The 22795-nt window shown below is 45.4% G+C and overlaps 1 protein-coding gene across 4 annotated transcripts in view; it reads left to right on the top strand.

Moving 5' to 3' along the window:
• CSE1L (chromosome segregation 1 like) overlaps positions 1-22795 on the top strand; it is a 147426-nt gene that overhangs the window by 91580 nt on the left and 33051 nt on the right. For all 4 annotated transcript variants that reach the window (XM_033963264.1, XM_033963261.1, XM_033963262.1 and 1 more), the window contains exons 17-21: positions 5111-5208; positions 5570-5720; positions 15349-15557; positions 16327-16424; positions 16965-17050. In XM_033963264.1, the coding sequence (XP_033819155.1) occupies positions 5111-5208; positions 5570-5720; positions 15349-15557; positions 16327-16424; positions 16965-17050 (642 nt within the window). The remainder of the gene's footprint in view (positions 1-5110; positions 5209-5569; positions 5721-15348; positions 15558-16326; positions 16425-16964; positions 17051-22795) is intronic.

Here is a 22795-nt window from a genome sequence, read left to right as displayed (position 1 = left end):
TGGACACTCTGCAGTCTGTCCTGGCGGTTCAGCCGGGGGAGTTCCTGACTTCGCTCGCTCTGCCTGTTTCCATTCGGGCCTCTCATCAGCTTTCTTTGCTTTGCAATGTTGGGTCTGCACTATCAGTTCTGTGTGCTTTCCTTGGGCCTGGCCACGACTCCCCGGACGTTCACCAAGTTGATGGTGGTCGTCACGGCGGCATTGCAGTCGGAGGGCATTCTGGTGCACCCCTACTGGGATGACTGGTTGATTCGGGCAAAGTCGTTGCAGGAGAGCGCCCGAGTTACGGCTCGGGTGGTTGAGTTTCTCCGGTCACTGGGCTGGGTGGTCAACCTTTCCAAGAGTCGGTTGGTCCCAGCTCAGCATCTGGACTACCTTGGGGTTCTGTTCAACACCTCCTTGGGGAAGGTCTTCCTTCCAGAGGCCCGGGTAAGCAATTTGCAATCTCAGATTCGCCTTCCTTTGGCGTCCCAGTGTCCTCGGGCGTAGGATTTCCTCCAAGTCTTGGAGTCGATGGCAGCGTTCCTGGATGTTGTGAGGTGGGCGCGGGCCCACATGTGCCTCTTCAGTATGCTCTGCTCCGTAGATGGTCACCCCAGAGGCACAGTTTGGAGGTCCCTGTCCCTCTGTGAGGCTTGGTGCGCTGCAGTCTTCATTGGTGGCTCCAGACCTCTCATCTGGTCCAGAGGGTGAGTCTGGATCTATCGCAGTGGACGGTGCTTCTCACGGATGCCAGTCTCCTCGGTTGGGGGAGCTCAGTGTCTAGGTCACTCAGCTCAGGGCACCTGGTCCATGGAGGAGGCGTCCTGGTCGATCAACGTGTTGGAGACCAGAGCCGTCCGTCTGGTGCTGTTAGCCTTCCGCTCCCTCTTGATGAGCAAGTCGGTCAGAGTCCTGTCTGACAATGCCACAGTGGTGGCTTCTGTCAATCATTGGGGCACAAAGAGCGCTCAGGTGGCGGAGGAGGCGGCTTGGCTCATGCTTTGGGCGGAGTCACGCTTTCTGGACCTCTCGGCCTCTCACATAGCCGGGGTGGAGAATGTTCAGGCGAACTTCCTCAGTCACATCTTAGATCCCAGAGAGTGGTGTCTCAGCCCCGTGGCTTTTCAGTTGATAGTGCAGGCTTGGGGTCAGTCCCTGATGGACCTGATGGCCACGAGTGGCAATGCCGAGGTGTTCCGCTTCTTCAGTCGTCGCAGGGATGGACTGGCCGAGGGTCTGGATGCTCTGGTTCAACCATGGCCAACAGAGGGGCTGTTGTGCATGTTCCCTCCGGGGCCATTAGTGGGCAGAGTTCTTCTCCGCATTGTTCGCCATCCGGGTCTGGTTGTTTTGGTGGCTCCGCATTGGCCTCGAAATCCATGATACGCGGATCTGGTGACACTCTGGTGGCGGATCCTCTTCCTCTGCCTCCCTTGGACGACCTTCTGACGCAGGGTCCCATTCCCATGTTCGACCCGTCTCCCTTCTGTCTTACGGCTTGGCTTTTGAAAGGGGTCGCCTTGGTAAGAAGGGGTATTCAGATAGGGTGATCTCTACACTCTTGGGGTCCTGGAGGCTTTCTACCCTGGGGTTGTGGGTTCAAACCCCGGGCTGCTCCTTGTGACTCTGGGCAAGTCACTTAATCCTCCATAGCCCCAGGTACGTTAGATAGATTGTGAGCCCATCGGGACAGAGAGGGAAAATGCTTGAGTACCTGATTGTAAAAACCGCTTAGACAACCTTGATAGGCGGTATATAAAATCCTAATAAACTTGATAAACTTGATAAACTTGATACCTCTCAGGCTTCTGTGTGGGTTTGGCACCTTTGAGGGGTGGTACCAGGTGCGGGGAGTGGTCTCTCTTCGTGCTTCTCTGCCTAACATCCTAGAGTTCTTGCAAGATGGCCTGGATAGAGGCCTTGCTTCGGCTTCTCTCCGGGTTCAGCTTGTGACCTTGTCAGCCTTTCGGGGGTTTGTGACAGGTCAGCATTTGACAGCCATTCCTGATGTGATTCGCTTTTTGCGGGCGGCCAAGGTGCTCAGGCCTCCCGTGCGGCCCTCTGTTCCCTCCTGGAATCTCAGTCTGGTTCTCTCTATTCTGATGCACCCGCCCTTCGAACCGTTGGGCGGCTGCTCTTTGAAGGACCTTACTCTGAAGGCGGTCTTTTTGGTGGACATTTCTTCCGCTTGGCGTGTTTCTGAGCTACAGGTTTTCTCTTGTAGGGCTCCCTTCTTGGAGTTTTCTAGGGAGCAGGTTGTCTTGAGGCCTGTTCCTTCTTTTTCTGCCAAAAGTAGTTTCTCCTTTTCATGTCAATCAATCTGTGGTCCTCCCGGTCTTGGGTAGTTGGGAGGGCTCTTCTGAGCAAAGACAGCTGTGCAAGTTGGATGTTGGTCGGGTCCTTCGCTCTTATGTGCAGCGGACCCAGGAGATCAGGAAATAAGATAATCTCTTTGTCCTTCTGACTGGTCCTCTTAGGGGAGCTGGCGCTTCTAAGGCTACTATTGCACACTAGATCAAGGAGACTATTGCTTCCGCTTCTCTTCTGGGGCAGAAGCCCGTTCCGGAGTTTCTCAAAGCTCATTCTACTCGGGGTTAGGCGGCTTCTAGGGCTGAGTTGTCGCTCGTGCCTCCAGTGGGCATTTGTAAGGCTGCGGTTTGGTCTTCCTTGTATTCCTTTGTCAGACTCTTTCGGGTAGATGTTCTGGCGCATCAGGACGCAGTGTTCGGTGTGCATGTTCTGGTGTCAGCCCTTCGGGGGTCCCGCCCGTGTGAGGGACTGCTTTGGTACGTCCCATTCGTAAAGATTAACCTCTACTGGTCTGGAGAGTGCTAAAGAAGGAGAAATTAGGTTCTTACCTGCTAATTTACTTTATTTTAGCTTCTCCAGACCAGTAGAGGTCCCCACCCTGTCTGTTGTTGTTGTGTTGTTGGAGCTATTTCGCGGGCAGTTTTTGTTTTTTGCTGCAGGTTCTAGTATTTTTCTAGGGCCGGGGAGAATTAAAGAACAGCGGCTGTGGCTCGGCTGGCTTAGCTGGCGAGCTGTGGGGACATTTTCCTTTTGATATTTCTCCTCTGCATTTTCCAACAGCATTTGGGTATGTTAGTTGTTACTCCTGTTCGGAGTATTGTTTATTTCTGTTTCCAGTTCTTAGTTCTGCTTGGCTATTCGGCAGACTGATGTAAATAGAGAAGGGAGTATATTATATACTGTCCCACAGTTTTGTTTTCAGTCTCCACCTGGTCATGATTGGATATATACCCATTCGTAAAGATTAACCTCTACTGGTCTGGAGAAGCTAAAATAAAGTAAATTAGCAGGTAAGAACCTAATTTCTCCTTCTATAACCTACCTCTAGTTTTATCTGTACCCTTCAATCCCCTTATCCTCCAGGAACCTATCCAAACCTTCCTTGAACCCCTGTAAAGTGCTCTGGCCTATCACACCCTCCGGAAGCGCGTTCCATCACTAGAATATTATATGGTAGAGATTAATGTGCTATTGTGAAATAACTTGTATATAATATTCTTTTGTGCACTTTCTGTTCAATATGAAAATGAATAAAGAACGTTAAAAGAAAAAAAATATTCTTTCAACTTTTATTTGAGGTTTCCCTATGCAGGTCCAGCATGGCACAATGAGTAAGGCTGTTGCAGCCTATGGGGAAAATCGGGGTGGGAGGTCCTTAAAAGTTATTTTTGAAGGTTTCTGAGGTTAGGGATCAAGTCCCTCACCTTTCAAAAACCCTTCCCTGCAATTTTTGTGTTACCATTTTTTCTCCACAGGCCATTTTAGACGCCAGAATAGCTATTGCAATGGCCATCTTGGATTTCAAAGTTTTCACGTGAGCCAGAAGGTGTAATCAACCTTCACACCTACAGGAGTTAAGAAAACTGTGTGTCTGAAAGTTCTGAATGTGCAATAAATTTTGATTCGTTACTTGGAGGTGACCAGCGAGTTCCGGTTTTCTTATCAACTCTTTGTGTTTATGAATGCAGCACGTCAGGGGGAGACAGGCATCTAAAGCAACCATATCTAGGTGGATTGGGATGACCATATCTTTCACCTATATTGGAAGCAAAAAGCAGTCTCCAGTGGCAGTGAAGACGCACTCCACTCGCAATATTGCGTCCACTTGGGTAGCGTCTAGAGCAGTCTCACCTGCAAAGATTTGTAGTGCGTCCACTTGGTCCAGTCTCCACATGCTCAGTTTTGCAAGGTGGATGTAGCAGTTGGACTGGACAAGCTCATCTGTCACACCCTAGGAACTGGGGACTTCTCTGATAATGTTCCAGTGGTTAAGACCACCAGTCCTATTGCACAAGAAGGAAGAAATTAGGTCTTTACCTATAGTTAGTTAGTTTTCTGTCCCATTCTCCCCAATGAGCTCAGAATGGGTTACTGGATAATAATCTTTCTTATAAACAGGAATGGTAGTCTTGACACCCGCCCTGTTAGATGTATACTAGCCTGCTTTCAGCTTGACATGCCTGCTTTGTCAGATGTCTTGTTTCTGTCACCTGCCTGTTAGGGTCAGGAATGAAGAATTCACTCATAAGAGCTATAGAAATATTGGTGCAGATGGCACACAGGTAGGTGGTTCCTTTTCATTATCTACTTGTTTGTTTCATTCGTTGTGGTTAACTAGCATTGTTTGCATTTAGAGAAGAACAGACTTATGTAGTTTCAGAGAGTTTCCCTATACCTCTCTCTTATATTTGCACTCTAGGACTAGCTAGAAGGTTTGGTGCCGACTGGGGGGAGAGGGGGTTGAGCTCAATCCAGAGTGATGGGAAGTGGAGCATGAAAATAACGAATGGGCTCTCTATAACCCTTGCAACTAATGGGGGTTTAACCCGATGGTCAAGACTACCATTCCTGTTTACAAGAAAGGTTAGCAAAGTAAGAACCTAATCTTTCCATATAGCATAACTAAATATACAAATTAAAACTATACTTATGGTATACATTTAAATGTTTGACTGTACAAATTCGGAATGCTTTTTATTTTGATCTTTCATCTTAAGCTTCTGTCACCTGTTGGTGATTAAGTGACTGATACAGATTCTGCATTTTATTTTATTAAGTTGATTCTCAGTTATGTCAGATATTTTTGTTCTGCTTACAGCTATCATGAGAAGTTTTTCTCTGCTTCAGGAGTCTATCATCCCATATATTCCTTCTGTCATCTCTCAACTTACTCAAAAACTGCTTGCCGTTAGCAAGGTAACAAAGGGGGAAGAACTGCAGATTTTTTTCTCTAACTTCCTACTGTCATATGTGCCCAGTATTCAGTTAACTGTGAGGGTGACTGCAGGGGCAGAGAAGCATAGTGGCTGAAGACCCTATCTTCAGGATGAAAAAATAGCAAAAATTAAACAGTGTCCAAATATCATACTTTTACATAACAGTAGCTCCCAGATTTGGCAGCAATGAACGTTGATAATCAAATATACTGGCAAATAACCTACCCGTAGTACTTCTGAGCCAGTTCCATTTTACTGTAGTATATACTTGTAAATCATAATAGTATTTGCATTTGAGGTTTTTATTTATTTTTAATTTAATTTAATTTAATTTTTTATAGAATCCAAGCAAACCCCACTTTAACCACTACTTGTTTGAGTCTATATGCTTGTCAATAAGGATCACATGCAAAGCAAATCCTGATGCTGTTGGAAGCTTTGAAGAGGCATTGTTTATGGTATTCACAGAGATTCTGCAGAATGATGTGCAAGGTACAAGAAAAATATATTTATTTTATTTATTCAATTTTCTATACCGTTCTCCCAGGGGAGCTCAAAACAGTTTAAATGCATTTATTCAGGTACTCAAGCAGTTTTCCCTCTCTGTCCCGGCAGGCTCACAATCTATCTAACGTACCCTACGTGGTATATTTTGCCTGTATTATAATTGAATTTCTGGTGCAATAGGTGTGTCATTTTGGTCAAGTGGGTCATATCCCAGTGTTCGCGAGCCTTGCAGAAGGAATCCACTCTGGATTTTGAATTCCTTCTACTTTACAGAGAGCTCTGCAAGCGAGCCAGAAGTGTTCCCGATATGCTCTGCTTATTTCTTTCTTTTTTTTAATCTCTTTGCGTGTTTTCTAAATCTTTCAGTACTAATGAGTGGTGTTCTATGCGTGGCGTGGTTGCCCTTCGCGCCTCTTTATCTTGGAGTACTTGCAGGATGACCTAGACCCAGGTGCCTTGCCTGGTCTTCCCTCCGGGTTCAGCTGATGGCTTTGTCTACCTTTCGCGGTATGTTGCATGGTCAGCGTTTGACCTCTTTAGATGTGATTCGTTTTTTGCAGGCGGCTAAATTGCTTTGACCTCCAGTACGGCCTTCAGTTCCAGTCTGGGATCTCAACCTGCTAGTGCGCCCTCCTTTTGAGCCTCTGCTCCTGCACGTTTAAGGACCTTACTCTTAAGACAATCTTCCTGGTGGTCATTACGTCTATGAGATGTGTTTCATGTTAACCAGTTTGTGGTCCTTCTGGTCTTGGGTAGTCGGGAGGGCTGTTGGAGAAGAGGCATTTGCACAAGTTGGATGTCTGTCAGATCCTCTGCTCTTATGTTCAGCAGACCCAGGAGTTCCGGAAATTGGATTATCTTTTTGTCCTTTTAGCGTGTCTTCGTAAGCAGGGCTGTGGAGTCGGAGGAAATTTCGGGTACTCGGAGTCGGAGTCAGAAGTACAAAAAACTGAGGAGTCGGAGTCGGAACATTTATCTACCGACTCCATTTTTTAACTTGGCATACCAATCACGATCGATTCTTTCAGCTATAGCACCCACTATATACACAGCACAAATGTTGCGAGCAGCTTCTGCGGCCTTAGAACCTTGATTAAAAGCAAAAAGAAGGTGGTGTCGAAAATGCTCATTTCTCTCAACTTGACATTCCATTTTAACGATCTGAAAATTAACCAGTGCTGTGGAGTCGGAGTCAGAGGAAATTCGGGTACCTGGAGTCGGAGTCTGAAGTACAAAAAACTGAGGAGTCGGAACATTTATCTACCGACTCCACAGCCCTGTTCGTAAGGGGGACGGTGCGTCTAAGGCTACCATCGTGCGATGGATCAAGGAGGCTATCGCTTCTGCATACTTTTCTTCAGAAGAAAACTGTTCCAGAATTTCTCAAAGCTCATTCCATTTAGAGTCAGGCAGCTTTTTGGGTTCAGGCATATCGGGACGTGGTTTTGGGGAGTGTGTTCTTGCGGCGGGGGGTCCCACACATGATGGATACTGCTTTGGTACATCCTATCAATTTCTGTTCAAGTCTGGAGAGACGATAAAGAAGGAGAAATTAGGTTCTTACCTGCTAATTTTCTTTCTTTTAGTCTCTCCAGACCGGCACAGACCTCTCCCTGTCCTGTTCTTGTTTGGAATTTTCCACGAAGAGTGTGATTTTTTTCCTGCAGTATCATTTTGTTTGGAAGTTTGGGGAGATTGATGATATATGAAGAAAAAAAGAGAGAGAGCAGTGGCGTTTGGTTCATCTGTAGTAGCTGGCGAGCTGTGGGGACGTGTTTTTTTTATTTTAAAGTTCTTATTCTATTCAATATCCAACAGTATTTCTTTGTTAGTTGCTATTCTTCTTCAGGGAGTGATGGTGTTTGACTTTATTCATTCTGCTTGGCTGTTTGTCAGACTGATTGTACTTGGGACTGCACAGCTAACTTATACTACAGCCAAATGTTTGTGTCTCCACCTGCTTGTCATGGTGAACTATTACCCATCAGTTTCTGTGCCGGCCTGGAGATACTAAAAGAAAATTAGCAGGTAAGAACCTCCTTTATGGCTTGAGTGTGTCATTCTAAATTGCGTGACCCAGGTGGTGCGTCTTCTGATTCTCCTTTCCAGCTGGTGGGAGTATACTATGTGGCTGATGCTTTGTATGATCTGCTGAGGGTAGTAGGCAAGGTCTCAGCTTACTCTGTGTCTGCTCGCAGAATCTTGTGGATCAGATGTTGGGCTTGGGGTTTCCACAGGCTTCCTTTCAGGGGCAATATATTGTTGGGCCAGGAAAGACCATGGTAAGCCATTTTGATAATCTGCTGCTAAAATATGTGAACACTAAACTGGCTGGAACTGGTTTAGCGACAACATTAAAGTTATTAATTTGATGTGAAAAGCCTTTCAGGACAGCTGATCTTCCAAGGGGAAGTCTGACAGCGCTTCGGACAGTTTACAAGGGGGCAGGGTCTCTCGGTACATCTGCCTTGCTGCCTGCAGCTGGCCCGGATCTAGGGGGGCCTTTCTGAGGGAGATTCAGACGATAATGGGTCTCTCACTATGCCATTGCTGTCTCAGCGCACCCTCCCTTTCAGGGGATGCAGGGTCACAGTCAGGTGCGTTAGACCCTGTGGTAACCCTTAATCCATGTGATGATCCCTCAGTTCTCCATCTATTCAAACCCTCTGCTCTGTTGGATCTGATTACTGATTCACTTTGAGAGTTAAACTTGGACTCCCAATAGGTCCCCTCTGCTTATTTCTTTATTATGAGTGGAGTGAGAGCCTGGTCTTCTATGTTTCCTTGGCATCCTGATATTAAATGTATTGGTTACAGAGCATTGGGATGCTCCTGAAGGGTCCCTTAAAGTTACCGGGATTATGGCTTGGCTGTTTCTGATGGCACTGGAGTGTCACCAGCTGTTTGTTTAGCCCAAGGTGGATTCCTTAGTAGCGCAGGTTACAAAGTGCACTTCCCTCCCAAGTGAAGGAGGAATGGTGTTAAAGGATATGCAGGATCTCGGAGTGTATGTGGTTCTCAAGAGGCTGTTCGATGCTTTGGCCTTAGAAATCAAAACGACTACAGCAGCCTCCTTTTTTTGTGATCCATGCCTATCATACCATGCTAAGGAGTCTTGAGCGTGAAAGCAATGAGCCTTTACCCCAGCTCTTACTAGCAGGAATGGATTACATAGCAGATGCTCTGTATGATGAGATCAGTCATGAACAAAAAACTTCAGCTTATTTGATCTTGGTCTGCCAGATCAGGCAATGAGCTGGTGATTCCACCTCCAAGGCTACTCTCGGCAGACGTCCTTCTAAAGAATAAATGTTTGGGAAAGGACTGGGCGATCTCATGACAAATGTAGCAGATTGTTGTCTGAAATCTCTGCCCGACAGCAGACCTAGACCTTCAAGAGGCTGAGGGAGCTCTAATTTTCATGGCTCCAGGTGATCTTGGCAGTATTCAGAAGCCACTTCCAAGAGATCTTCAAGGGATACAGGCAAAGGTTTGCCAGACACACTGATGCCAGGTCCAGAGCAATTTCCCTCAAGATGGGGAGTTGGCTGTCAGACTTTGTGCAAGCGTGGGCTCAGATATCCTCAGACCATTGGGTTCTGAAAATTATCCAGAGCGGTCCCTTAACTGACCAGTTTGTGGACTTCCCAGTGGGGCACCCAGAAAAAGCAGACAGAGTGGAGGCCACAGTGGGAAGGTTGTTGGAGATTCAGGCTATAGAATCTGTTTCGCATGAAGACTCGGGCAGATACTCCATATACTTCATTGTGCCAAAGAAAGGCTCAGACGATTGGAGATACATTCTTTATCTTACTCACGTTCAAGATTCCACACTTTGCATAGAGATGGTTTGTTCTGTCATAGTGGCAGTGGTGCTGGGGAAATTTCTAGCCTCTTTGGATTTGACAGAAGTCTAGTTGCATATTCCCATATTTCCAGACCACAGAAAGTTCCTGAGGTTTCATGTTTTAGAAAACCATTACCAGTTCTCGGCCCTTCCCTTTGACCTAGCGACTGCTTGTTTGCACTTTTACCAAAGTGATGGTGGTAGTGGCTGTCCACCTATGAAAGATGAGCTTATAAGTTCATCCATACCTGGAAGACTGGTTGTTCAGTGTTCTGTCATTTGCCGAAGGACAGCAAGTAGTGTCTCAGGTGATCCAAGTTCTGGAGAGCCTGGATTGGATAGTAAATTTCCGAAAGCATTTGACTCTGACCCAGTCCCTAGAATTTATAAGCATCTTGTTCAACACAGCGAATGGCCATGTCTGTCTTTCAGAGGCACGCAGACAGAAGCTTTGCTCTCAAATAACGAGCTTGCTAGCCATGCCAGCTTCCTTTACCATAGCACTATCTCCAAGTACTAGATTCCTTGGCGGCCAGAATAGATGTAGTTCCATGGACGAAAGCTCACATGTGTCCTCCAAAAAGCATTGTTAATCATTAGATGATCTGGTCTTCTCAGACAGACTCTCTACAGATGTCCTTGCCTTGGTCAGCAGAAGCCCAGGCCAGTATGGACTGATGGCTCTGTCCTCAGTCACTATTCAATGCCATACACCTACATATTGCTTCCTGGATAATTATGACAAATGCCAGTCTCTTCAGCTAGGGAGCTTCTTCAACCATCGTCTGATTCAGGGACACTGGTCGACCACCCAGAGAAAGTGGTTGATCAACAGGCTGGAACTTTGGGCTATTTGGCTGGCTTTACAAAAGCTGCAGAAGACTCTGGAAGGTCAGGTGGTCAGAGTCTTCTTAGACATTGCTACTGTGGTGACCTATGCCAATCGCCAGGGAGGCACTAAGAGTGCTCAGCTAGGTCTGGAAGTCTGCTTACTGTTCAAATGGGTAGAACTTCATCTTCAGGCGCTCTTAGCTGTGCATGTAGCAGGAGAGGACAATGTTCAAGCTGATTTCTTCAACAGACAGATCATGGACCCAGGTGACTAGATACTGTCTGTGACAGCCTTCAAAACCATTGTTCATCACTGGGGTTGTCTGGTCGACCTCATGGCAACAGCATGAAACAAGAAGGCGGACAGATTCTTCAGTAAAAGGTCCAGGCCCTGAAGCATGTATCTGGACACTCTGGTTCAGCTGTGGCCACAGAGCAAGCTGTTGTATGTGTCCTCTGTGGCCTGTGATTGGACAGATCCTCCACAGGATCACAGGCCATCGGGGTAAGGTTATTCTTGTGTCTCCAGACTGGCCATGTAGACTGTGGTATGCAGATCTAGTGTGTCTTCAGTTGGGTCCCAGTCTCAGGCTACAAGTTCAAGCAGACCTCCTTTGTCAGGGTCCAGTGGTCATAGAAGATCCAGATCACTTTACTTTTATGGTATGGTTCTTGTGCATGAGGTGTTAGCGCACAAGGTATACTCAGAGGTAGTCATTTTTATTCAGGTTTAAAAAGCCAACAACAGTCTGCCTATGCTAAGGCTTGGGAAGCTTTCTAGCACTGGTGTATCCAGGAAAATGAGGAGCCGTTCTCTGTTTAGTCTCAGTGGTGTTAGCTTTCCTCCAGGCCAGCCTTGACAAGGGGCTTACGGTGGTGGCCCTTATAGTCCAAGTAGCAGGATTCTCTTATTTTAGAGCTCGAGGCTACAAATACTGGTGTCTCATCCGGACATATGCAGTAGTCCCTTTAGGAATCTGGTTATCAGGCCTCTGGTAAAACCTCCATTTCTTTCTTGGGATCAGCCAAGCTCCATTCGAGCCATCAAGTTCCTTGATGGATTTGAAGCCCAAAATATTTTTTCTGGTGGCCATTACCTAAACGAGAAGGGCCTCCGAGTTATAGGCTCTTTCTTGCAGAGAGCCTTTCCTTAAATTTACTGATACCGGAGTCACTTTGCACACCGTTCTTTCCTTTCTGACGAAGATGGTTTCAGCGTTCCATGTCAATCAGGATCAGATTGCCAGTGTTCCAGTCCACAGGTTCCAAGAAAAAGGACTGGATTCTTGGATTTTAAAAGGGTGCTTCTCTGATATCTCTAAATCATCTACAAGTTCAGGCAATCTGACCATCTTTTTGTTCTGACAAATCCAGTTAGGCGCACGATTGCCAGATTGCCAGATGGATCCATAGAGCCATTTCATCAGCATTATTGTTCTTGGGAACTGTTTCACTTTTTCTGTGAAGGCACATTCAACTAGAAGTGTGGCTTCATTGTGAGCAGAAGCTCAGGTGGTCTCCCTTGAGGAGAATTGTAGAACAGCGACTTGATCTACTATGCATACATTTGATATTTTTACAGAGTGGATGTGGCAGCACAGGAGGATTCTGCCTTTGGGTCCTCAGTGTTATTAGCCGGTGCAGTGGTTTTGTCTTAAATTCCTGGGACTGCTTTTGTACATCCCGTTCGTCTAGAATGACACACCTATTGCACTAGAAAAAGTGATTAGGTTCTTACCTTGCTAATATCTTTTTAGTAGGTAGGTGTGTCATTCTGGACCCCCCCCCCCACACACACACCCTGTCATGTATTTCTTGCACCTATCTACTGTCTCGCTCAGAATGTTCCTATCCAAACCTGCAAGTTAGATCCCAGTCAAACTAAGGATATGAAGAGTAGTCTATTATTAATACACTTTGTGGTATTATTTGAGCTCCATTAAAGTTTGTTTGGCATGATTGTTTCACTGTTTTGATTGATTCATGTTTAACATGTTTGTTATAATTTCAGAACAGAACAGACTTGTTGTTTGGGGAGTTTCCCCATACCCCTACATCGCATCTGTTTCTAGAAAGGACAATTGTCTGCTTTGGAACTAACTTTAGGGGGCAGCAGAGCCCTCTGTGAGGTAGGAGGGATTCAAAATCCAGAGTGGATTCCTTCTGCAAGGCTTGCGAGCACTAGTATGTGACCTGCTTGTCTATCTACTAGAAAAGATATGTATTAGCAAGGTAAGAACCTGATCTCTTTTTTGCACAAAATACTAATCCATAAGTAATACTAGCACTGTAACTACTGTGGAATTACTGCTGTAATTGCCTAGTAAATGATATAGCTGTATTCCAGTGCAATAGGAATAGTATACTGAACCTTAAGGTACTCTGTCCATTCTCGTAAGTATACTGCAGAAAGATGTTAGTCACAACTTTTGAAGCCTCCTTCTCCCAGGAGTCTGTTGCCCCCTTCAGTTTCTCTTTGTGCAGATGAGCATGAAAGGTGTCTTCTGATCTGCTCGGTGTATTTATTTTTTTATTTTGTGATAGTTTCTTTGCTCCTGAAAGACTCTAGGAAAAGGGATTTCACTTCAGATCGATTCCTGGTCACACTGACAACAGATGCCAGCCTGTTCGGCTGGGGAGTGCACTACTGTGGTCACACAGTGCAAGGGAAATGGACACCATCCTAGTGGAAGTGGTCGACAGGCTGGAACTGAGAGTGGTCCACCTGGCTCTGCAAAGCCTACAGTCAGTGTTGGAAGGCAGAGCCGTAAGAGTATTTTCAGACAATGTCACAGCAGTGGCAGGGAGGCACCAGAAACCCATCGCTCCAACTAGAGGCTAAACTATTGTTTGCTTGGGCAGAAAAGTACCTGCTGGCCATCATGGCAGAACACGTAGTTAGAATGGACAATGTGCAAACGGGACTACCTCAGCAAACAGACATTGGACCCAGGAGAGTAGTTGTTAGCCCTGTGGTGTTCCAAGACATTATAAGACATTGAAGCATCCAATATTCGATCTGATGAGAATGACACGCAACAAGAAAGCGCTTTGGTTTTTTAACCAAAGATATAAGACCAGACTTGCAGGGCTGGATGCCTTGGTGCAACCATGGCTGAAATCCAGAGTGCTATATGCGTTTCCTCCATGACCCCTGATAGGCCATGTAGTCTGTTGCATAGCATCTCACTCAGGTAGGGTGATCGTCGTAGCTCCAGATTGACCGAGACACCTTTGGTATATGGTTCTAGTACACCTACACGTGGACAAATGTCTCTGGCTCCGGGTGTATCCGGACTTGCTCACACAGAGGCTGATTGCTCTAGAAGATCTGGGTTGCTTTGGATTTACGGCATGGCTCCTGAGTGCGCAGTGCTAGCCAAGAAAAGATATTCATTACCACCCTACTGAAGGCCAAGAAACCATCCACTCTTTCAGCATATGTCAAGGCATGGGATACTTTTCAGCAGTGGTGCAATAAAGAGAATCGGGAGCCCAGCAAAGCCCCAGTATCATCTGTACTGACCTTCCTTCAAAGAGGTTCTGGACAGCGGATTAGCAGTGGCATCCCTTAAGGTGCAGATGACAGGCTTAGCTTGCTTTAGAGGCGCAGAGAAGCAAGTCTCCCTGGCTTCTCACCCAGATATATTAGATTCTTCAAAAGAGCCCTGAAGCTCAGGCTGCCAATCCGAGATCCTTTCCTTCCTGGATTCTCACGGTTGAGTTAGAGGGTCTTTGGAAAGCCCCATATGAGCCCTTGAAGAAAGCTTCTCTCATGGATCTTATGATCAAATCATTGTTGCTAGTTGCAGTTACCTCGGCCAGAACATTTTCAGAATTGCAAGCTTTGTTATGCAGGGAACCGTTTCCAAGGATCAAGGAAACGGTAGTGACTTTTCATACAGTACTTTCCTTTTTGCCAAAGATTGTTTCAGCATTTCACATCAACCAGGAAGTCAGATTACCAGCCTTTCAACCTATGGTTCTCGGAAGAAAGACAAGGCTTTAAAGCTGCTGGACATACATAGAGTTCTCTTGCGTTACCTTGAAGTGATTGAGTTTCTTCTATCAGACCATCTCTTTGTCTTAACCAGAGTCAACACAAGCAAACCAGCCTCTGAGGTCAGGCTACCCGTTTCCTGATTATTTTAGTCAGCGATGATCCCCACTTACATTGTGTGCTGCAAACTGCCAGTGTCGTTGAAAGCACATGAGGATTCTGCTTTTGGATCCTCAGTACTGAAAGCAGGCCTCTCTCCCACCTGGGACTTCGGAGACTGCTTAATTACGTCCCTAAGGTTCAGCATACCATTTCTATTGCACTGGAAAAAGAGATTAGGTTCTTACCTTGATAATATCTTTTCCAGTAGATAGGAATGGTATGTTGAAATCCATTCCCAATAATTTCTGATGCCCCTTTTTCTGCCTTATGCTTCATGGTCCTCTCCATAGCTAAGACTTCTTCCTGTTGGACTATGGGTTAAGAATCGGTTTGTAAATAGAATCTCGAGAGATAATTGATCTCCGCTGATATTCAAGCTGTTCTACTGTTCAATGATAATATTCGTTCATTTATACCTTACAGTTGCATTATTGGCTGTTATAATGTTATATGAGCAAATTAGAACTTTGGTTTCGGGGAGTTCCCCATGTCCCTCCTTCTACTCTAGAGCTCTTGCATGATTCGGACTGAAGGGGGCAGCAGACTCCTGAGAGAAAGGGGTTTCAGACTCTGTGACTGACATCTTTCTATAGTATGCTCGCAAGAATGGACATAGTATGCTAAGGTTCAGCATACCATTCCTAATCTACTGGAACAATTATTATCATGGTAAGGACCTAAACTCTCTTTCTGTATCATATAAAGCATATTATGACATTCTCCCCAGATAAAAGGTATGGTTATCAAGAGACTTGTTTTATCATCATTTCTAGAGTTTATTCCATATGTGTTTCAAGTGATGTCTTTACTCTTGGAAATGCACAAAAATGACATCCCAGCATCATATATGGCATTGTTCCCTCACCTACTTCAGCCAGTGTTATGGGAACGGACAGGAAATATCCCTCCTCTTGTGAGACTTCTTCAGGCATACTTGGAGAGAGGAGCTAATACAATAGCTACTACTGCCGCTGATAAAATTGTAAGCTTGATCTATATCATTTGTTTGAAATCTTAATTTGTTTCTGGAGATTCTGGGTGACCAAGTTTCATTTGATTTCCCCTCCCTGTTTTACGTTTTTCTCTCATCAAACTAATGTTGTATATATATATTATAGATACAGTATCCATGTTAGATAAGTTGGGCTTGGAATTCATTGGGGGGAGACTTAAGAGCCTGTGTCCCCTCATGTTGGACTTTGTCCCCCTCCAAAACTTGGTGACAGCTGAAGTGATCCTCTCCTCCCTTATGCTGCCTCGGGAAGAAGTTGGCAGCATGCTTCCAGCCACCGATGCTAGCACTCCCCTGTACATGCTCATTTCATGTATTCATGGGGAGTGGAGGCATTGATGGCTGGAAGCACACCACCAACTTCCTTGTTCCTGGAGTTTCTTTGTCTGCCAAGGCTTCCGCATCCCTGCCAGCAAATGTATGATTTTTAACATGTTGGGGGAATTGTATGCCCCTTGCTTAAATATGTACCACTGGCTATGCCTCTATTTGGGGATTCTGCTTTTTGGGTTATAATTTCAGTTATTGTATTTGTTTTTGGAAGTTGCTTTCTAATTGTCACATTATAGTGACTGGTGAATAATTGCTTGGTCATGGAAATTAGATTATCTTCTGTGTAGTATGCTCTGTGCCAGACCAATGCTTCTTTTCTTGGCGTGTTAACTAGAGTGAATTTGGTGTAAGGTTCAAACATATAATTGTATAGGAAATTCATTTTACTTTTGATATTTTCTTGCAGCCTGGATTGCTAGGTGTATTCCAGAAGTTAATAGCATCTAAAACAAATGATCATCAAGGCTTCTATCTACTTAACAGCATCATAGAGCACATGCCACCGTAAGTAACACTGTTAACAAAGTTGTGCTTATATATTTTTTGTAATTTAAAAAGTAAAATGGAGTTTAAAGTAAACACTAATTAAAGTTAATTATGAATTATTGCTTGTTTCTCTTCTTTTGTAGAATTAAAATCTATTAATCATGCAAATTGACAAAACATTATTAAATCGCTAATGAAATTGTAGTTTATGGCAAAATAAAAATCACTAGTGTTTGGTTATAGGTTTTTGGCTCATTTTAGCATAACTGTATAACTATCACAAATCTATAGATCTGGGAAGCTTCTGAGTTGGGTGAATCATGCAGGTCACAGAGATGGTACCACTGGGCTAAGACTCAAAACCTTTCTACAATAATACATGGAGAGAAAAAAGAATTGGATGATTGGGGGGGTTATAGAGTTGGCAGCATGCAATTGGGTTATGGTTTTATTTTTTTAAAAACTAGTGTTCACTTGGATGGTCACAAAATAATTATATTGGTGGTACTCTTCTAAGTTTTGCAGAGTTAATTCTAGTACTGTATGTTTTATTTCTAGAAATTCTGTTGACCAATACAGGAAGCAAATATTCATTCTGTTGTTCCAAAGGCTACAAAATTCTAAAACGACAAAGTTCATTAAAAGTAAGTTGTACATACTTTAGTGGCCCTCAAAGATGGAAATTCTTGCTGTAACTTTATCTTCTGTAGAAAAAGCTGTTGTGTCTAGTAGCACCACAGAAAAAAAGCAGTAAATGCAGTGATCTGCAAATACAATAAGTAGAATCATACAATATAGTCCAAATACATTAAAATTAGAGGTTTTAGAGGAGGGGAAAACTAAAACCTTGACCCAGCAGCTCTCTTCCTATTCCCTTATTTCCAATTCAGTCAGAAGCAGGTCTGGTTATTTAATGCCATGAGCATTAATTTGGAATTATGCAAGATGTTTCCTCTTTTTTTTCCCCTGTGTACTTTGGTTATTGCAGTGAGGGTCCTGGAACTAGAGTCAAGCTGGAACTCTACGATTGTGGACCTTGAAACTGGCAACTTGGATACCATCTTTTAAGCAATATTATTACTTTTTCACCCCTCACGCATTCCTTGGTAGAAATAGTAGCTGTTGTAAAGGTTGCTTTTACATTGGCACTAACAACCAACTAAACACAGAAATCTCATAGCATGCAAAAGTGTTTTCACTTGCTCAAAAACTTTGTGGAACAATCAAATGAGGGCTTCCAACTCATCACAACTGCTTAATAGTCAGAGAAAGAGACCTCAGCGGCCACCCAAGAGCCGCATTCAGCTCATGGAAAATGTGGTGCTAATATCGTCTATCAGTTCTCTTAAAAATCTATTTTTTTTCTATTTATTTTAAATCTTCAAATTTCCACATTATTCACACGTTTCATTCAAAATGGTGCTTGTTATATCAGATGTGCTCAATTTAAACCTAAATGCAGACCTCATCTTGTTCCCTCCCATTTAATGAAAAATCCTTCCAATTCAGTAACATAGAAACATAGAAATAGACGGCAGATAAGGGCCAAGGCCCATCCAGTCTGCCCACCCTAATGTCCCTCCCCTACCATTGTCCTGTGAATAGATCCCTCGTCTTCCTTTGCCCTGTGAATAGATCCCACATGACGATCCCATCTGGCCTTAAAATCAGGCACGCTGCTGGCCTCGATCACATGTAGTGGAAGACTATTCCAGCGATCAACCACCCTTTCTGTGAAAAAGAATTTCCTGGTGTCAGCTCGTAGTTTCCCTCCCCTAATTTTCCACGGATGCCCTCTTGTTGTCGTGGGACCCTTGAAGAGGAAGATATCTTCCTCCGTCTCTATGCGGCCCGAGAGATACTTGAACGTCTCGATCATGTCCCCCCTCTCTCTGCGCTCCTCGAGTGAGTATAGCTGCAATTTGTTTAACTGTTCCTCGTATGGGAGATCCTTGAGTCCTGAGACCATCCGAGTGGCCATTCTCTGAACCGACTCCAGTCTCAGCACATCCTTGCGATAATGCGGTCTCCAGAATTGCACACAGTATTCCAGGTGGGGCCTCACCATGGATCTATACAATGGCATAATGACTTCCGGCTTTCGGCTGACGAAGCCTCTGCGTATGCAACCTATGATTTGTCTTGCTTTGGATGAAGCTTGCTCCACTTGATTGGCAGCCTTCATGTCCTCACTGACGATCACCCCTAGGTCACGTTCTGCTTCAGTTCTTGTTAGGATCTCACCATTTAGGGTGTAAGTCTTGCATGGATTTTGGCTGCCCAGGTGCATAACTTTGCATTTTTTGGCATTGAAGCTGAGTTGCCAGGACCTAGACCAGCGCTCCAGTAGGAGTAGGTCGTGCATCATGTTGTCGGGCATTGAAACATCATCTATTGTGCATTTGCCCACTACATTACTTAGTTTGGCGTCATCAGCGAATAATGTTATTTTACCCCTAAGCCCTTCTGCCAAGTCCCTTATAAAGATGTTGAATAGGATTGGGCCCAAGACCGAGCCCTGTGGCACTCCACTGATCACCTCCGTCATTTCAGAGGGTGTGCCGTTCACCACCACCCTTTGAAGCCTACCTCCAAGCCAGTTCCCAACCCATTTCGTCAATGTGTCACCTAATCCTATAGAACTCATCTTGCTCAGCAACCTGGGGTGTGGTACGCTATCAAATGCTTTGCTAAAGTCCAGATACACGATGTCCAGGGACTCCCCAATATCTAGCTTCCCCGTCACCCAGTCAAAGAAGCTGATCAAGTTGGATTGGCACGATCTCCCTTTTGTAAATCCATGTTGACGGGGATCCCGTAGATTCTCCTCATCCAGGATCTTATCCAATTGGTGTTTTATTAGAGTTTCCATTAGTTTGCTTACTATCGATGTTAGACTCACTGGTCTGTAGTTTGCTATCTCCATCTTGGAGCCTTTCTTGTGGAGTGGAATGATGTTAGCTGTCCTCCAGTCTGACGGAACGCTGCCTTTGCTAAGGGAGAGGTTGAAGAGCTTGAACAGTGGCTCCGCCAGGACATCACACAGCTCCCTTAGCACCCTGGGGTGTAGGTTGTCAGGCCCCATTGCCTTGTTAACCTTGAGCCTTGATAGCTCACTGTAGACACTGCTGGGCGTAAACTCGAAGTTACTGAACGGATCAACTGAGTCAACCCTTGTCTGTAGATGAGGGCCAAGCCCCGGCGCTTCTCGGGTGAAGACTGAGCTGAAGTATTCATTTAATAGTTGGGCTTTTTCCGAATCCTTTTCCACATAGTCTCCGTCTGGTTTCCTAAGACGTACAATCCCGCCTGAGTTTTTACTTCTGTCACTGATATACCTAAAGAAGGATTTATCTCCCTTCTTGATGTTTTTTGCCAGAGACTCCTCCATGTGAAACTTAGCCTCCCTGACTGCCGTTTTGACGGCTTTTGATTTGGTCAAGTAGTCTGCTCTAGAGACCTGTTTCCCTGATTGTTTGTAAGAGATGAATGCTTTTTTCTTCTCCTTGATAAGGGCCGAGATCTCTGTAGTGAACCACTTCGGCTTATTGTTCCTTCGTTGTTTACTTACTAATTTAACATAGCGGTTTGTCGCTTCCTGTATGGTGGTTTTCAAAGTCGACCACATTTCTTCCACGCTATCGGTTTCTGCTTGTTCTTGTAGCGCCTGGTGAACGAAGTCTCCCATTTCTTTGAAGTTTGTGTCCTTGAATTTGAGGATCTTGGTCAGTGTGGTAGATTTAGTGAAACCTTTCCTAAGATTGAACCATACCATGTTGTGTTCACTGGAGGCAAATGTGTCGCCCACCGAGACCTCTGTGACACTTTCTCCATTGGTAAGTAATAGGTCCAGTATTGCCTGATCCCTTGTTGGGTCCAACACCAGTTGCTTGAGACCAGCTCTCTTCATAGCATTTAATAGCCTCCTGCTGCTGCCGGAAGCAGAGGTAAGTTTATCCCAATCCACATCAGGCATGTTGAAGTCACCTAACACTACTGTGTCCCCACGCAAGGTGATATTTTCTATATCACTGATTATTTCCATATCCAGGTCATCATGTTGTCTTGGGGGTCTGTAAATTACGCCAAGATACAAGCATTTGTCCTTCCCTCTGGCCAAATTAACCCAAAGGGATTCCCCAGTGTACTGGACATCTGAGATTCTTGTGACCATAATGTCATCTTTAGTATATAATGCTACACCTCCCCCTATTCTGCCCTCCCTGTCCCGGCGAAGCAAGTTGTAACCTGGTAAGACCATGTCCCACCCGTGGGAGGCTGTGAGCCAGGTCTCAGATATTGCCACCACATCCAGGTCGGCATTCCTTATTTCCGTTTCTAATTCCAGGATCTTGTTTCCCAGTAGGTGTGTCATTCTGGTTATCTCCCCCAGGCTGTGAGCCTCTGCAGAAGGAATCCACTCCAGATTTTTTTCTGTAACCCTCCTACTTCACTGGAGAGCTCTACTGCCACCTATAGTTTTTCCCTTCTGCACACGAGCCAGGAAGGTTTCAGTTCTGTTCTGTTCTGCTCTTTTCTTTATTTTATACAAGTTATTTTCAGATATTCTTCAATTTTCTTTTGGTGCTTGAAGCTTCCCTGTTTGTGTGTCCATCTCTACCTGCGTGAAGTAGAAGCAGATCTTGGTCTGCAGCTGTCAGGTAATTCTATTACGTCCCTTCTGGATTCCATACTCTAGGTGTTCAATCCCTTCCTGCAATCTGGGAGTTGCAGAAATCCAAACACTTTTCTGAGCATGTGCTCCTCCTACTTTAGAGAATGAGTTAAGAGCCCCCTACAGTATTCAATTTCTTCAAGCAATCTGTGCAGAAGTCTTTTGTTCTGCTCTCCATCTTTTCTTATTTTTTGCTTAAAGTTCATTTTTTTCAGTGGTTCAGTACCGTGAGACCTCATGTGGTGTCCGCTGCCGGAGGAAAGGACGCAGTCCCACAGAGCCAGATTGTTGCTTCACAAAGAAACTTTGGATTTGTGGAGGCAGCCTGCTTGTGCCACCCTTCTCAGACTCAGGGTTCATTCACATGGGAGTTTGCTTGCTCTCTGTCCCTGTCAGGGGTTTAAGCATATGGTGTATGCTTCCTGAGTAAAATATCCCTTTGGGTTTCAGAGAGCAGGCTGCGTTTCCTGTCCCCAGTCATGTGGAGAGTTTCCATGGGAACGGAGGTTACAGTCGGTGTCCATCCAGCTGGCAGTCTGAAGATCTTCAAGTTTGATCATTCATCTTTACTGTAACACAGCTGGCAGGCAGGTACAGCACAGACTGTAAGTACACCTCCATTATTTCTTATGGAGCTTTGGGGGTGATTGTGTAACCCTGTAAAACTTATTTTATCCCAGGACAAGCAGGCAGGTATTCTCACTAATGGGTGACGTGATCCAATGGAGCCCCGATGCGGACGCCTCACAAGCATTTTTGCTTGAAGAAACTCGAAGTTTCGAGTCGCCCGCACCGCACATGCGCGAGTGCCTTCCCGCCCAGACCAGGGCGCATCTCCTCAGTTCTTTTCCGCAGAGCCGAGAAGTCCATCTTCGACTCTCTGCGTCAAGATTTTTCACTTGTGCCTTCTAAAGTCCGCGGTTTTGGGTTATTTTTCTCTTAATCACTGATTTTCGTCGTTCTTTATTGTTTAAAAAAAAAAAAAAATTTCTTCCATCCATTCGATCGAGCAGGCCACGGGGCCGCAGCCCCGCGGCTTCGATCTTGCGGCGGAGCTTTTCCGGCCTATGTCCCGACCTATCACCAGTTTTAAAAAGTGTGCCAAGTGCCAGAGCGCGATTTTGCTAACGGACCCTCATCGACGCTGTGTTCGGTGTCTCGGGCCTGAACATCTTCCGAAATCGTGCCGGCCTTGCTCCACACTCACCGCACGTGTTTTCAAGCGCCGTTGCGTCTTGTGGGAGTCGGTGTTCAGCCTGGAGTCCTCAACGGAGCAGTCTTCATCGAAAGGCCCCTCACCTTCGACTTCATCCGCTGCTCTCCAGCCTTCCACCATTGCGGCGCCGAGTCTCATCAAGCCTGCATCGTTCGTGCCGGCCCCGACTCCAGCACCTGCTGCGATGCCTTCCTCAGTCTCTTCAGATCAGGTAGCAAAGCAACCTATTCCACCGGTAGTGCTATAAGTGCCCAAGGCTTCTAAGCCCAAGCACTCACACACTACTTCCAAAGAACACGAGGCCCGTGCAGGCGGTCCCATTGCAGATGCGGATCCGACCTTGCCGGCCTTGTTCTAGACCTTGTTAGAGAAGCAATTCATTGAGCTCTTCACCACCATAGGGCCCAAGCTTCTCTCCCGAATCCAGCCTGGGCACGCGGAGGCCTCCCGTGAGGTCGAGCCGCCTTCGGTGCCCAAACGATACACACACTCTCAACA

The sequence above is a fragment of the Geotrypetes seraphini genome, chromosome 11, assembly GCF_902459505.1.
Source record: "Geotrypetes seraphini chromosome 11, aGeoSer1.1, whole genome shotgun sequence".
NCBI classification, from domain to species: domain Eukaryota; kingdom Metazoa; phylum Chordata; class Amphibia; order Gymnophiona; family Dermophiidae; genus Geotrypetes; species Geotrypetes seraphini.
The sequence above is the reverse complement of the archived record's forward strand: the minus strand, read 5'-3'. Positions and strand labels throughout refer to the sequence as shown.